Here is a 14544-nt window from a genome sequence, read left to right on the forward strand (position 1 = left end):
CATGGATGGAGGTCTGTAGTCAAGCGGTTGCCCTCTCTCTATCTCCACGGTGGGAGAGTGGGGGAGTTGAGAATCTAGGAATACGAAGTGAAGCGGCAGACTGCAACATTGTCACAGTGACTGTCAGTCTCCCCTTTCGCTGTGAAAACGTTGTGAGTTTGTCCCTTGTTAGTGAGAGAGAGCCTGTGTGTGGCATGTCAAACTGTCGGGTAAACAACCGTTTTTGACTGGAGATGATAGTCTCCCTTTGGGTGTTTTGCTTTTGCTTGGGGGTGGTGGGCACTGAGGATTTTTGCTGAAACAGGTAGGGAGGAAGAGGGTGAGAGAGTCGGCTGTGGGGTTCAAACGTGTTTCTGTCATTCATTCATGTGAGGTTCTTCTGTTTTTCATGGATGTCTGTAAAGCCAAGTATTTCAAGTTGTACATTCTGTGATAATAAATGGAACTAATTGAAAGTCATCCTGATGGAATAGCCTCATTCCATGTCTTAAAGTCCTCTGGTCTTACCTTAACGCACTGTGTAATGATTTGAGCTGTTTGCAAGACAAGGTAACGATTATAATTGAAGTAGGGCGCAGTTAGTAATGGGTCTTCATGCTCGAACGCTATCTTCATAGAAGGTGTCCTCAGAACACATAAACATCGAACAATACAGCACATGAACTGTTTCACCATGATGCAGGTTTAAACTAATGCCATCTACCCGTAGCCTGACACCGCTGGTAACCCAGCTCTGACCCCAGACTGTCCTCCGGCAAAGTTTCCTCAGCCCCTGGCCAAAATACTCCATCTCCTTGACAACGCTACGTCTGCGCGGGAATTTCGGGTCGGAGAGCCGTCCCGCTGAAGCCCCACCTCTCGCATATTGATTGGTTTCCATCGCTGTCAATTCCATCTATGACAATACGGGTTGGCCAGACCAGACCCGCCCCTTAACCACACAACGGTGGCCGCGCCCTTCCGCCCCTCCCCTGGCAACAAGGATTTGCGGCGTCATTTCAATGGCGGAAGTTGCCCTTGTCTCTTCCGGTTGCGGCTCGGCGGTACATACCACCATCGTTGCTGGTCTGCCCGTCGCGGTGCCGGTAGGATCGGTCAGGGAAGTCGTTGCTCTCCTATCCTTCCAGTTCTCCAACTCTGGCGTTAAAACGGGTACGAGCATTCGCTCTATTGAAGGGGTTAATTTACGGAAGCATTGGTGGAGGGCCGTGTTTGACAGGCGAGGCGGGGCAAGCCGGGCGGAGGGGCCTTGGCGGTTGGCGCTGCGGTGTTTACCGGGAGCGCAGCTGGTCGTCGGTCAGCGGTCGGTACCGGGGCGACGAGTGACCGGAGTGCGGGGAGGGGTTCGAGGATCAATTGCTGCCCGTCGGTCGTTACCTGGAGGAGGATCGGTAGTCGGAGTCGGGGATAATCAGGGAGGGAGTCGGTACCTTGGAGGGGGTGGTAGTGGGAGGCCGGGTATCGGAGGCCAGTTCGTCGGTCGGCGGTCAGTACCCGTTGGGGAAGGTAATGGGAGGAAGGGTTTTAATATTATGGGGATAGTGAGTGGTGGGGGGAGTGGTTCGGCGCTGGGTGATCGGTAATGGGAGAGGAGTACTTGGTACCGAATAGAGTGACCGGTAATGGGGGCGGGGGGGGGGAGAAGAGGGTTCGATACTGCCATCGGGAATAGAATAGGGGTTCTGTACTGGGGTGTGGGGAGCTTGAATATTGGTCAGCAGTTCTGTCCTGAGGGAGGGAATGAAGAATGGCGAAGGTCCGGTGGTTATTGCGGTAGACGACGTTGGGGAGGGGGAGGTAGGGAATCCAGTAATCGCGGAGGGGTCGGTAAAAATGGAGAGAGCAGACAGTTCGGCAGGAGGCTGGAAAAGGGAGAGGTAACGTTCTGTTACATGGGGAGGGTAGACCTGGGGCCCAGTGAGGAGATCGAGGGGAGAGGCAGGTGACGTTGGGGGGAGGGGGTAATGGAAGTGCCTTGGTAAGGGGTGGAGGGTGGAAGAGAGCCTTATAACGGGGATGGTCCGGTGACTGATTGGGACAATCCTGATACAGGGTGGTGGGTTTTTCAACCGAGATATAGCTGCAATAATGGCCTGAAGGTGTTTTAATGTTGTCACCTGTACTTCCTGCAGACACATTTCTCCCCTCGTCCTGTTACACTGACATTATCACTGTCTTCTACTGCAGACCTTTCTCTTCCTCGGCTCCTTTGTATCTCGGTGTTTCTAAGTTAATCTGTGTTACTATAAAACGGCCTGTCCTTGGTTGTCGTTTATTGTTAACTCCTGGTTTTCAAGGGAAACCCCGCAGTAGTCCATTTGTCAGAGTGGCAGAAGCACCCATTACATAGACTGCAGGGGTGTGGGGGGAGAGTATTGCTTGCTGATGCTGGAATGATGGTTGACAGTTGATTGTACTGTAAGTGGCCATTCAGCCCACTGTGTCCTCCCCTTCATGCACTTTGAATGTGGCCTTAGAGTCATAGAGCACCACAGCACAGAAACAGGCCTTTTCGCCTATCTTGTCTGTATCCAACTATTATTTTGCCTAGCCTCATTGACCAACACGTGGACCACAGCCCTCCATACCCCTCCCACCTTTGTATTTATTTAAATGTTGAAATCAAACCTGCATCCATCACTTCCACTGGCAGCTCGTTCTACACTAACATCACCCTCTGTGATTCAAGTGCTTGTCCAGAGACCATTTAAGTCTTGAGTGACTCTACTCCAAGTACTCTTGGTGGGGGAGAGGAAGGATCCCCTACCCCGTCACCCCTTTAACTTAAATCTGTAACCACACTGATTGAGGGAAAAGTTTCTTGGTATCTGCCCGATCTATATTCATAATTTAATATACCTCAGTTATGTTGTTTCACTGTCTCTGCTCCAGGGAAAACAAGCTCAGTCTCTCCTCATAACTGAACAGCTCCATCCCAGGCAACATTCTGGTGAATCCCCTTTATACTCTCTCCACTGCTGGCTCATCTAATGGTAGTTAAGATGTGCTAGTTCAGATCTAATACTAGTCTAAGCATTCTAATTTTTTATTACTTATTACGTTGTTTGTCATATGTACATCAAAACATACAGTGAAATCCATCATTTGCATCAACAACCAATGAAGTTGAAGTTTTTTGCTCGGGGCAGCCCACAAGTGTTGCTACTCTTCTAACCCAAACATAGTGCGCTCACAACTCACTAATCCTAACTGGTACGTCTTAGAAAGGTGGGCGGAAACCCGAGCACCCAGAGGAAACCCTCATGGTTATGGTGAGAGTGTACAGTGGTGGGATTGAATCCTTAAGGGTGGTCACTGGCACTGTAAAGCATTGTGCTAATCAGTACGCTACTGTGGACAGCAGGAAATTGGAGAAGAACCCCCTCCTACTGTCTTAATGCCCCAACTAATGAAGATCAGCTCATATATGCCCTCATAACCACATTGTTGACCTTCACTACCATTTTAAAAATTGAAGGCTTGTTTGATCGCTGAGCTTGGCAAGATGTTTGCAGACTCTTTGCCTCCAATCAGGAAACTGTCATCAGTGTGCAGCTGAAGGTCTTTGGACTTGTTAATCAAAGTTTCACTATTTGCCACTACTGTCCAGGACCCTTCCAATCAGGTGCATGCTGTATCTCCAAAGTGCATCACCTCCCATTTATCAGGATTAATATCCGTTTCCAGCCATTTCTCAGCCCTCAATATCTCTCTCCATAAGGTGCCAAGCAGCTCACCAAATGAAGTGAGAGTGTGTGCAATGGGAATTGACACACTGGTACGGACGCAGGATTGATTAGTGGACAGAATAGGAATAAACAGGTAATGTGCAGACGAGGGGCATGAGGAACTTGTGGTCAAAAGTCTGTAGCTCGCTGGAAGAGGCCATGTAGGTAGCTCGGACAGGAAAGAGAGCATATGGCATATTTGCATTCATTGGTCGGGTCTGTTAAATATAAAAGTCATAAGTTATGTTGCAGCCATATAAAGCTTCAGTGAGACTGCTCTTTGCATATTGGGAGCAACTTTGGTTGTCTCATCACAGGAGGAATATGGAGCCTTGTGTGCAAGAGGTTTAGCAGGATGCCGCCTGGATTAGAGGGTATTTATTTATTTAGATATACAACATGAAACAGCCCCTTCCTACCTAACAAGCAACTCACCTACTTAACACTAGCCAATCTAATAACCAAATAACCTCCTAGCTGGTACGTCTTGAGACAGAGGAAACGAGCACATAGAGGAAACTCATGCAGTTCTCAGGGAGAGCATACAAACTCCTTACAGATGATCAGAATTGAACTCTGGAACACCCTAAGATGTTATAGTGTCATGCAAACTGCTACACTACCATACTGGAAATGTGCTTTAAGAGGAGGTTGAGCAAGCGCGGGTTGTTTTCTCTGGAATGTTGGAGACCTGATAGAAGTTTACAAAATTTGAGAGGCATAGGCGGTCAGGAACTTTTTTTTAAACTATGGCAGAAATGTGTGGAGCCAGCTTTTTTTTTTTACACAGTGTGATAGGTTCATGGGGAATATGGTACCTGAAATGGTGGTGGAAGTGGATAGGTTAGTAGTGTTTAAGAGGCTGTTTAGATCAGAGAAAGAAATATTCATAGAACAGAGGCATATTCTTCTATGTTTTAACTAATCATTTTCAGGAGTTTCTGATTATTGGGTACCGATATGGTCATTCTAACTGTTTCTGTTAGCGATATCTGTTGTTTCAATAATTAGATTAAGTGTAACCAAGTTTGAAATTGCAAGCAAGCTTTGAAACATGGGAGCTTCAGGAGAATAAAGACTGGGCAAGGACATGGCAAATAGAATATTTTGTGGAAAACTGAATTTGCACAAAAATGAAAATCTGAATATTTTTGAAATGGCGTGAATTAGAAATGGTCATGGACTTCGGTAGAATTTTTCTAAACGAGGAAATGAATTTAGAAATTGGAGGTGGAAGGGGACTACAAAGAGTCCTAGAATGGGATTTCCTAAAGGTGAACTTGCAGTTTGAGATGGTATTAAGGAATGCAATTGCAAGATTAGCATTTGTTTCCATATGACTGGAATATAAAAACAAGGATGCAATGAAGAGTCTTTGTAAGGCATTGGTCAGACCACATTTGGAGTATTGTGAGCAGTTTTGGGCCCCTTGCCTAAGAAAGAAGGTGCTGGCATTGAAGAGGCTCCAGAGAAGGTTTACGAGAATGATCACAGAAGTGGAAGTAATAGCATTTGATAGCTCTGATATCAAATACAGGCTTTGACAGCCTGTATTCACTGGAGTTTAGAAGAATGAAGGGGGGTGGTTTTTTTGGGGGGGGGGGAAGATCTTATTGAATCTCACCAAATATTGAAAGGGCTAGGTAGAGTGGATATGGAATAGATGTTTCCAATAGCGGGAGAGTCTAGGACCAGAGGGCCCAGACTCAGAATGGAATAATGTCCCTTTAGAACAGAGATGAGGATCCAACTTTCCCCTCAGCTGGTCTCTCCTATCACCTGCCATTTTGTACTACTACCCCCCCCCCCCCCCAACCACCTTGTTTTGGCTTCTACCACTTCCTTTCCAGTCCTCATGAAGGGTCATCAGCTTGAACTGTCAACTGTTAATTCATTTTCATAGATGCTACCTGCTTCGCTGAGTTCCTCCAACATTGTGTGTGTGTTGCTCTGGATTCCCACCCAGCATCTGCAAAATCTCTTGTGGTTTTTCTACTATCGTCTTCTCCAGCTTCAGAAGCCTCACCCTAACCTGGACCTGAGAGAGAAAGAAAAATCTTTTCACAATATTTAAACTTTGGAAGTAATAAAAATAAGTATTGCTTCTTGGGTGACTTGGAAACAGGCCATTGCCATGAAGTGTTAATGTTGTCCTTGTGTTCTAAAGGCATCTTGAGTGGAAAGTCATTACCTATAGTAAATTGTATTTCTATCCAGTGATATAACTGATAGGTAATAACTTAAATATTTCTAACTTCTCAGAATAAATTTATTTTTTGGAGCACGTCACTGTAAATTAAATATATTTAATATTCCCTTTAATTCTGCTCTTACAGAATCTGTCTCAATTATTCCTGAGGTTAACTTAGTGTCTTCCGGTTTGCACTTTATAAGGTAAGAGCTTGATGCTATGTTGGATGGATTGGGAAAATTGTAATTATTCCTTGACTTCAAATTGCATTAGTCTGACATGTGAATCTCTTCAGCTTTGCAATTCAGTGGGAAAAAGATTTGAATTCTTTTAAGTTTGGAATCTTGGAGGCCATTTGCTTTTGTCTGTGCTGGCTCTCACCATGAGCTGTCACCTGTTCTATTTCGTCCCCAATCACTACTTCATCAAGACTCCTAATACTCCATTTCTGAAGTAAAATTTGAACTTATTGCCATATGCACAACTATATGTGTACGCAAGTGGACTGAAAAACTTACTTCCAGCAAGTTCACAGATACGTAGCATCATATAGTCAGCACTTAGAAAAAAATGCGCTTTTTTTAACAAGAAAAAACACAATTAGAACAAAAATGAAGTTTGTTTTAGAGCAAAGTGCTCGTAGTGCTGCTGTACTAAGGTAGTGATTAAGGTTGTTCTGGTTGGTTCAAGAACTGAATGGTTGACGGGAAGTGGCTGTTATTGAACCTGATGGTGTGGGACATTAGCCTACTGTCCTTCCTGTCCAATTGTAACTGCAAGAGGGTGGCATAAGATCATGAGACGTAGCAGAATTAAGCCACTTGGCCCATCAAGAGTGCTCTGCCATGTGATACTGGCTGATTTATTATTCCTCTCAACACTGTTCTTCTTTCTCCCTATAACCCTTGATGCAGTTGCTAATCAAGAACCTGCCAACTTCCGCTTTAAATTTACCCAATGACTTGGTCTCCACAGCTGTCCGTGACAATGAATTCCATAGAGTCACCATCCTCTGGCTGAAGAAATTCCTCCTCATCTCTGTTTTAAATGAACATCTCTCTACTCTGGGCTGTACCCGCGGATCCTATTTCTTTACACTCCGAATTGATAATCTTTAGTTGAACCAATTCTTGATTCTTAAACACTTATCAATTGATTAATTAGCATTTGTGCAAAACAAAGAAATAAAAAACAGTCAGCTTCTTTATCCAATACTTGAATGAAACTTACAGTCCTTGATTATTCCTTGCATGCAGCTCTAAGAATGTTTGCACTGTACCTAGAAATGATTTCTATTTAAATTGGCCCTCAAGAGCATTTTAACAATTTCATAGTGTGTCTCTGTGATATTATTCATGTCCATGTACGATAATGATGATCTGCAGTAAATTTGAACATGGTCCCTAGTCAGAACTATCCAACTGCTGTTTATGAAGTGTAATTGTGGTCCCTTGACTTTTTACAACAGGTAATGCAGCTGATGTGAGGCAACTTCACTGGAATGTAACACTGAGCATGTGAAGCTCTCTGCCTTCTGGTGAGTCATCCTCCAGATTTAAACAGAACGGTAATTGGACTGGGTAAATAGCCAGCAACAGTGGCATTGACCTGCACAAAACATTTAATTTTTAACCAGTTTCCTTTCATGGAACCACTTAAGCCTTGCACTGTTGAAGCTGGTGCTTTTAACCATAAGACTGTATGACATAAAGAGCAGAATTAAGCCATTAGGCCTTTCGAGTCTGCTCCACCATTCTGTCATGGTTTTGGGTTTTTATTATGATCAGAGGACATGAAAAGACAGGCTATGCCAAGAAAATAGGTTACTTGGTAACTCTTAAATTTGTCCATGAACCTGCAGTTAAGTGTTGCAGTCACTGAACTTACCATCATTCTGTCCTTTATAAATTTTCAGCTACCTGAATTCTAAGTCCCTCAGTGTTGCTGCACAAATTGGTAGGGTGGTAACAAAAGCACATAGGGTTTTGGCCTTCATTGGTAAAGGGATTGAGTTCAAGGAGCACGAAAACCCTGGTTAGACCACACTTGGGATATTGTGTTAATTCTGGTTGTCTCATTATAGGAAGGATGTCGGAACCTCAGAGAGGGTGCAGAGAAGATTTATCTGTATGCTGCCTGGATTAGAGAGCATGTCATATGAGGATAGGTTGAGCGAGTTAGGGATTTCACCTTGGAGAGCAGGAGGATGAGAGGCACTGATAGAGTGGACAGCCAGGGCTGTTCTCCTGGAGCAGCAATCGCTAATACCAGAGAACATTTGTTTAAGTTGTGTGATGGCAAGTTTAGAGCAGATGTCCGAGGCAGGTTTTTTTACACTGAGTGTGGAGGGTGCAGTGAATACCTTGCTAGGTGATGGTAGGGGCAGATAAATTAGGGACTTTTAAAAGACTTAGATATGCACATGAATGGATGAATGAAAAATGGAGTATTATGAACTGAGTAAGAGGGAATGGCTGGATTGATCTTTGATTAGGTTTTTATAGGTTGGTACAATATTGTAGGCTGAAGGACCAGTACTGTTCTGTATTATTCAATGTAAATTTACTTTATTCTTAAATCAAACTAAAGCCATTCTCCCATACAATCTCCATTAGATTGGTTTGTATCCTGCTTTTCACCAGCGGCAGTTACCTTCTCAGTAAATGTAATGATTCACCCCATTTGCCACTGACTTTGCAAGGTCACAGCTGCACCTTCTGTCACACCACATTAATATTTGTGGTTGAATTACACTCATATGGCCAATTACCTTACTAGCCCTTGCATCTTTGAAATATGGGAGGAAACTGAAGGAAACCCATGTGCTCACGGGGAGAATGTACAACCTTTTTGCAGATAATGGGAATTGAACCCCTATCATTGGCAGTGTAATAAGATTATTCCAACCATGGTTTGTTAGTCTTCTTTACACATTGTGGTGCATTGGGCAGCAACCTTGCCACTTCTTTAGCATTTTGTCTGCTCGACACTCAACCGAGCATGGATGCAAAGCTTGTAAGGAGCTGGCCGAATTTGAACCCGGGACCATTCGCCTCAAGGTCCGATGCTGATGCCACTACTCCACTGGCCAGCTACTGTGCTATGATGCCGTCCCATTTTTTTGCAGACATTTATGTGGAAATAAGGAAATACAATGGAATTTAAAAATACATAATCAAAGACTGACAAACAATATGCAAAAGAAGACAAATTAGTTTGCAAATAAAAAAAATATTGAGAACATGAGTTGTAGAGTCTTTGAATGTGAGTCTGGGTTACAGAAACAGCTCAGAGTTGAGGTGAGTGAAGACTGGAGAAGGAGCCTGATGGTTGTAGGGTAATAACTGTTTCTCAATCTGGTGATGTTAGATCTAAGGCTTCATCTTTGTTCTAAAGGGACGTGCATTACCGTGCAAAAGCTTTTTTTATATGTATAGAGACCGATATCAGATTCAGGTTTATCATCACTCACGTGTGTTATGAAATTTGTTAATTGTTATGGCAGCTATACAGTGCAAAACATAAAATTACGGAGCTTGATCTTGGATTAGGCGGTTAACGATTATTGTTATATCTGATAAACCCAGACAGTCCCTCCTTTATACTTAATGCAGTGAGAGGAATCCAATCTGTGCAACTGCACAAGGGGAAATCAATGTTTACTTTCCAACTGATGTGCTAATGTGGATCTCCGTCTTGTCAGCATCCAGCCTAGGAGTTCAACTGGGACTATAATCCACAGCTTCTTCCATGAATGAGAATTTCCTTGCCTTGCAAATTTCTCTGGTCTTAAAAAGATTCACCACTTTGCCTTATTTTAATTTGTATTGTCTTGTGTTTATTCCTATCACACTGACACTCTTTCTATGCTTTTCGACATAAAATACATTGTTTATTCATCTTAATGTCACATGTGCGAGGGTACATCATTTAGCAGATGTGCAGTAGAGAGTATCCTAACAAGCTGCATCACTACACGGTACAGAAACTGGATGGTGGTGGACATGAAGGCTCTACAAACTGCTGGCACCACTATCAAGGGCATATATGCAGAAAGGTGCTGGAAAAGGGTTAGTAACATCATGAAGGATCCCATCCATTTCTGTTCATAGACTGTTTTTCCTACTCCCATTGGGGAGGAGGTTAAATGGCATTCACATTAGGACCATCAGACTCAAAAACAGTTGCATTCCCCAAGAAGTGAGGCTGATCAATACCTCCACACACTAATCCACCCCTCCACAACCCAAACACCACTATTTTATCATGTCCTGTCAGTTACCTTATGTACAGACACTCCTGTACCTAGCATTCCTTTATGGACAAAGAATCAATCTATCTATATAAGCTATCTTGTGTATTTTATTTACATATTTATATATTTTTATTTTGTTGTTTTCTTTATTTTACTGTGTTTATCTGTGCTGCTTCAGATACGGTAAGAATTACTTGGTTCTCTTTCTATACTAAAGCTTTGTTTTGCATGCTGTCTATATAGATGTGTTGATGAGGAAAAGCAACACCAGAATGAAGAATAAAGTGAAAGTTACTCTGTAGTTTTACTCAGTGTGCTGATTGTTTGAACATTTTTGTTCATATGACACAATTTCATTTTATTTTGGGGAATTTTTTTCCAGGACGTCAGGAGAGCACAAGAAGCCTGTGAACATGGATGAGAAAGACGTGTTAATTTTTAGCACTGAAGGTAGAGGTGGTAAAGAAAAGGAAGGTAGTGAGAGGAGACCGATCTCGAGTCGGGAAAAACTGCGAGATGATTTGAAAACCAGCAGGAGGGAAGGAATGAAGACCACAGAGGAGAAAAAGAAGAGGCAAGAAGATGAGAAGCGCAAAAAGGAAGATGAAAAACGCAAAAAGAAAGAAGAAGAAAAGTTAAAAGCGGAGGAAGAACAGAAGAAGAAGGAAGAAGAAGAAAAGAAGAAAGTCGAAGAAGAGGAAAGGAAGAAGCAGGAGGAGGAGGAGAAGAGGCAGCGAGAAGAAGAAGCAACGAAACAGAGGTAGGATTGCTTACCTGACATTTCAAAGATAGCTACCAATATACTTCATCTTAATTAACTAATTATTTTACTTTATGCTTTTTAGCATTTTTGTTGTGTCTGTGAAGTTTCCTGATAAGACCATAAGATAAACGAGCAGAATTCGGCAATTTGCACTGCTCCACCATCAGATTATGGCTAATTTACTATCCTTCTCAACTCCAATCTCCTGCCTTCTTCCTGTAACCTTTGATGCCCTTATTAATCAAGAATGTGTCGACTTCCACTTTAAATATGCTCATTTAATGCATCCTGCTCTGGGTTGCAAGTAATTTGAATTAACATAAGCTCACACACGGTGTGGACACACAAGCACGCACATGCACACACAGTCATACAAAACCCCATAACAATAATTTTAGAAAAATACTTAATTGTTGTGCATTCTCTTGCTTGTCAGTAGTCACATATAGTAATATAGGCAGTATGCCAAACAGTTTATGCACCAAGCTATCACTGTAGTGGCCATGTAACTGCTTTTGTGATATTAGTTGAAGGTGCAGGAGGGAATTCCCATCTGTTTGAATGGTACCATATGATCACTCAAGAGTAGATATGGCATTGCTTTAACATCTCAACCAGGCAGGATCACCACAACAGTGTACCATTCTCACAGTACTGCACTAGAACATCAATCCATGCTTTCCCATTTGCTTATCTCCATTGCAATTTGAATCTGAAGTGTGCTGGCTCAGAGGCAAATTGCAACCAGAGAATCACAGCTGCTGTGATACTTTTTACAAAGCCTGTCTCTTGCAAGATCAACCGACTAATTCCTACATTCTCTTTGTTTCATTCCTACAGTTCCAGTATTGCTTTTCCTCTCTTTGCCACCCTTTGATTTACACTTCCTTCAGACAGATGAGTTGTGATTAGGAAGCCTTCATTTTCTCTGTAGTTCAGCCTCTTTTTCCACATATCATGATAAACTCTTGGCTCTCATCAATCTGTCTCCTTCTCTGAAACTTGTTTGATTTCTTGGCTTTTCCTCGTTTTAATAAACATTCATCACCATGAAGCTTCAACTTAGATTAAAGATTAGCTTTGTCACAGGTACATTTAAGGATATAGTGAAATGTGTCGGTTGTGTTAATGACCATCACCATCTGAGGGTATGCTGGGGACAAGCCCACAAGTGTCATCAAGCTTCCGGTGTCAACATAGCATGCCCATAACCTGCACGTCTTTGGAATGTGAGGAAACCAAAGCACCCGAAGGAAACTCACATGGTCACGTGACGAACGTACAAACTCTTACAGACAGTGGTGAATCTGCCACTCACCAAACTTGTTCAAATCACATTAGAGCTTCTCTGCATCCTCCTCAGATGTAACCCACCCCCTCCCCACCGTGTCCCATCCCCAAGCTTTGTGTCCCCTTCAAACCTGAATATATTGCCTTTAATTCCCGTATAGGGCCCTAGTACTAAACCTTGCAGTGCCCCACTGGTAGCTTTCTATGTTTAGGAAATCCTGCTCTGTTTCCTGACTGTCAGTCAGTTCTATATTCGTACCTTGCACCTAACCAACAGCTTTAATTCTAATCTGTAAAATGGCACCTTACCTGAGAGTTCAAATACCTCTGATCCACAGGTTTTACTTAATCGAGTTGGCTAGTTGCAGCTTCAAAACAAAATTCTTGTAAAGCCATTGCAGTCGGCCCTCCTTATACGCTGATTCAACCAACCGCGGATCAGGAAAACCCAGAAGTTCTCTCTGGCACTCGTTGTTTGAGCATGTACAGACTATTTTTTTCTTGTCATTATTCTATTATCAATACAGTATAGCAACTATTTACATAGCATTTACATTGTATTAGGTATTATAAGTAATCTAGAAATGACTTTAAAGTACAGGCAGTCCCCAGGTTATGAATGAGTTCTGTTCCTGAGTCTGTCTTTAAGTCAGATTTGAAGTAGGAACAGGTACATCCGGTATTATTTAGCGTTAGTCAAATGTTTTTCTTGCTATATAGTACATATTTCACCTTTCTATGCATATAGAACACAAGAAACATACATATTTCAATAATTAAACCACTGTGTTGCTTAGTAATAATTGTAGCTTTCATCGGGGCAGGGCCTTTCACATGCTCCATTAAAATTGTTCTGATCATTGACCGACTGTAGCCTAACTCTTTTCCATTGACCGATGGCGTATCACCTCTTTCCAATCACTATATTACTTCCACCTTATTTTTAATCATGATTATTTTTGTGAACAGAAAAACTGCAGATTCAGAGGTGCACCGCCAGGTCCTAATGTCCACTGCACTGAGACATGTTGAATAAAGTCCGGGGTTACGCTGCGTCCTAAAGACCACTGAACTCAGACAGGTTAAATAAAGGACCTGAGTATCCGCGGGGGATCCCTGGCGGATAAGGAGGGCCGACTGTATTCCATTTTATAAAAAAACATGCTGACGTTTTTGTAATCATTCAAGTGATGTGGGATTTACAGGCCGGGTCAGTATTTGATTTCTTCCCCATCCCGAGTTACCCTTGAGAAAAGTGGTGGTGAGCTGCTTTCTGGAGCCACAGCAGTTGAGGTGTTGTTAGGGAGAGTGTTCCGCAACAGTGAAGGAAAGGTGACATATTTACAAGTCAGTGTTCCACTGCTTTTGCTGCCCTTGTTCTTCTACCTTATGAGGTCATGAGTAGGTCTTGTCTCATGAGCCTTGGTGAATTAGATTTTGTCTGATTCTGTCATTGTTTTCTACTGTTCTACTGTTACATTTCCGATAATGGACTTTTGTATTTTACCACTACAGATGTCTGGATAACTGATCTAGAATTCTCTGCTCTCTTTTTCATTCTCATTTAAACAATGGCTGCATAGTTTTTTAATCCATGGAATTGTTCAAAGTTCACAGAGTATTTAAAAAAAAACACCCTGACTATGCATCTGTTGTTATTAGGATCATTTCCTTAATTTAGAATATAGATTAATACACCCAAAAAAGATTTATTTGCTTTCAATTCTTGCATTTCTTTAACTTTATTTCCTGTCTAATAACCAATAAATTCCCCTGACTCTGACTGCAGGGAAATTAAGTTTTTAATATGTTTTCTCTTCAAGTGCCTTTTAAAAAAAAATTTAAGCTGTGTTTTATATTCTCCAAGTTTACTTTTGTACTGTTTTCTATCACTTGGTCCTATCTACCAACCTACTAACAGTGTAGAATAGACCCTTTGGCCCTTTGAGCCATGCCATACAGCCTAAACCTCGCCTAGTCATGGGACAATTTACAATGACCAATTAACCTACTAACTGGCACATCTTTAGACTGTGAGGGGAAATCGGAGCACGTGGAGGAAACTCTCAGAGTCACGGGGAGAACATACAAGCTGCTTACAGGCAACGGCAGGAAGCGAACAGGGGTTGCTAGTACCGTGAAGTGTTGTGCTAACCGCTGTGTTACCACAACACCTTCTAGATTCTATACTGCTTCCATTCCTTTGATTTGCTGGCATCACAAGGCTAATTTACAGATTAAAGATTAGTTGTATTGGAAACATACAATGTAATACGCTATTTGCTTCAATGACACCACAGTCCAAGAATGTGCTGGG

General features: G+C 42.4%; 1 protein-coding gene across 7 annotated transcripts in view; it reads left to right on the forward strand.

Moving 5' to 3' along the window:
* Positions 1–996: 996 nt before the first annotated feature.
* Positions 997–14544, forward strand: part of upf2 (UPF2 regulator of nonsense mediated mRNA decay) — a 117601-nt gene continuing 104053 nt past the window's right edge. For 2 of the 7 annotated variants that reach the window (XM_059987299.1, XM_059987305.1), the window contains exons 1-4: positions 997–1152; positions 6065–6122; positions 7388–7456; positions 10557–10934. In XM_059987299.1, coding sequence (XP_059843282.1) covers positions 10588–10934 — 347 coding nt within the window. In that variant the 5' untranslated portion in view covers positions 997–1152; positions 6065–6122; positions 7388–7456; positions 10557–10587. Of the gene's footprint in view, positions 1153–1223; positions 1392–5891; positions 5961–6064; positions 6123–7387; positions 7457–10556; positions 10935–14544 lie in introns of those variants that run through there. The other 5 variants (XM_059987300.1, XM_059987301.1, XM_059987302.1 and 2 more) reach the window with 5 other exon arrangements.

This window comes from Hypanus sabinus, chromosome 13, assembly GCF_030144855.1.
Source record: "Hypanus sabinus isolate sHypSab1 chromosome 13, sHypSab1.hap1, whole genome shotgun sequence".
NCBI classification, from domain to species: Eukaryota; Metazoa; Chordata; class Chondrichthyes; order Myliobatiformes; family Dasyatidae; genus Hypanus; species Hypanus sabinus.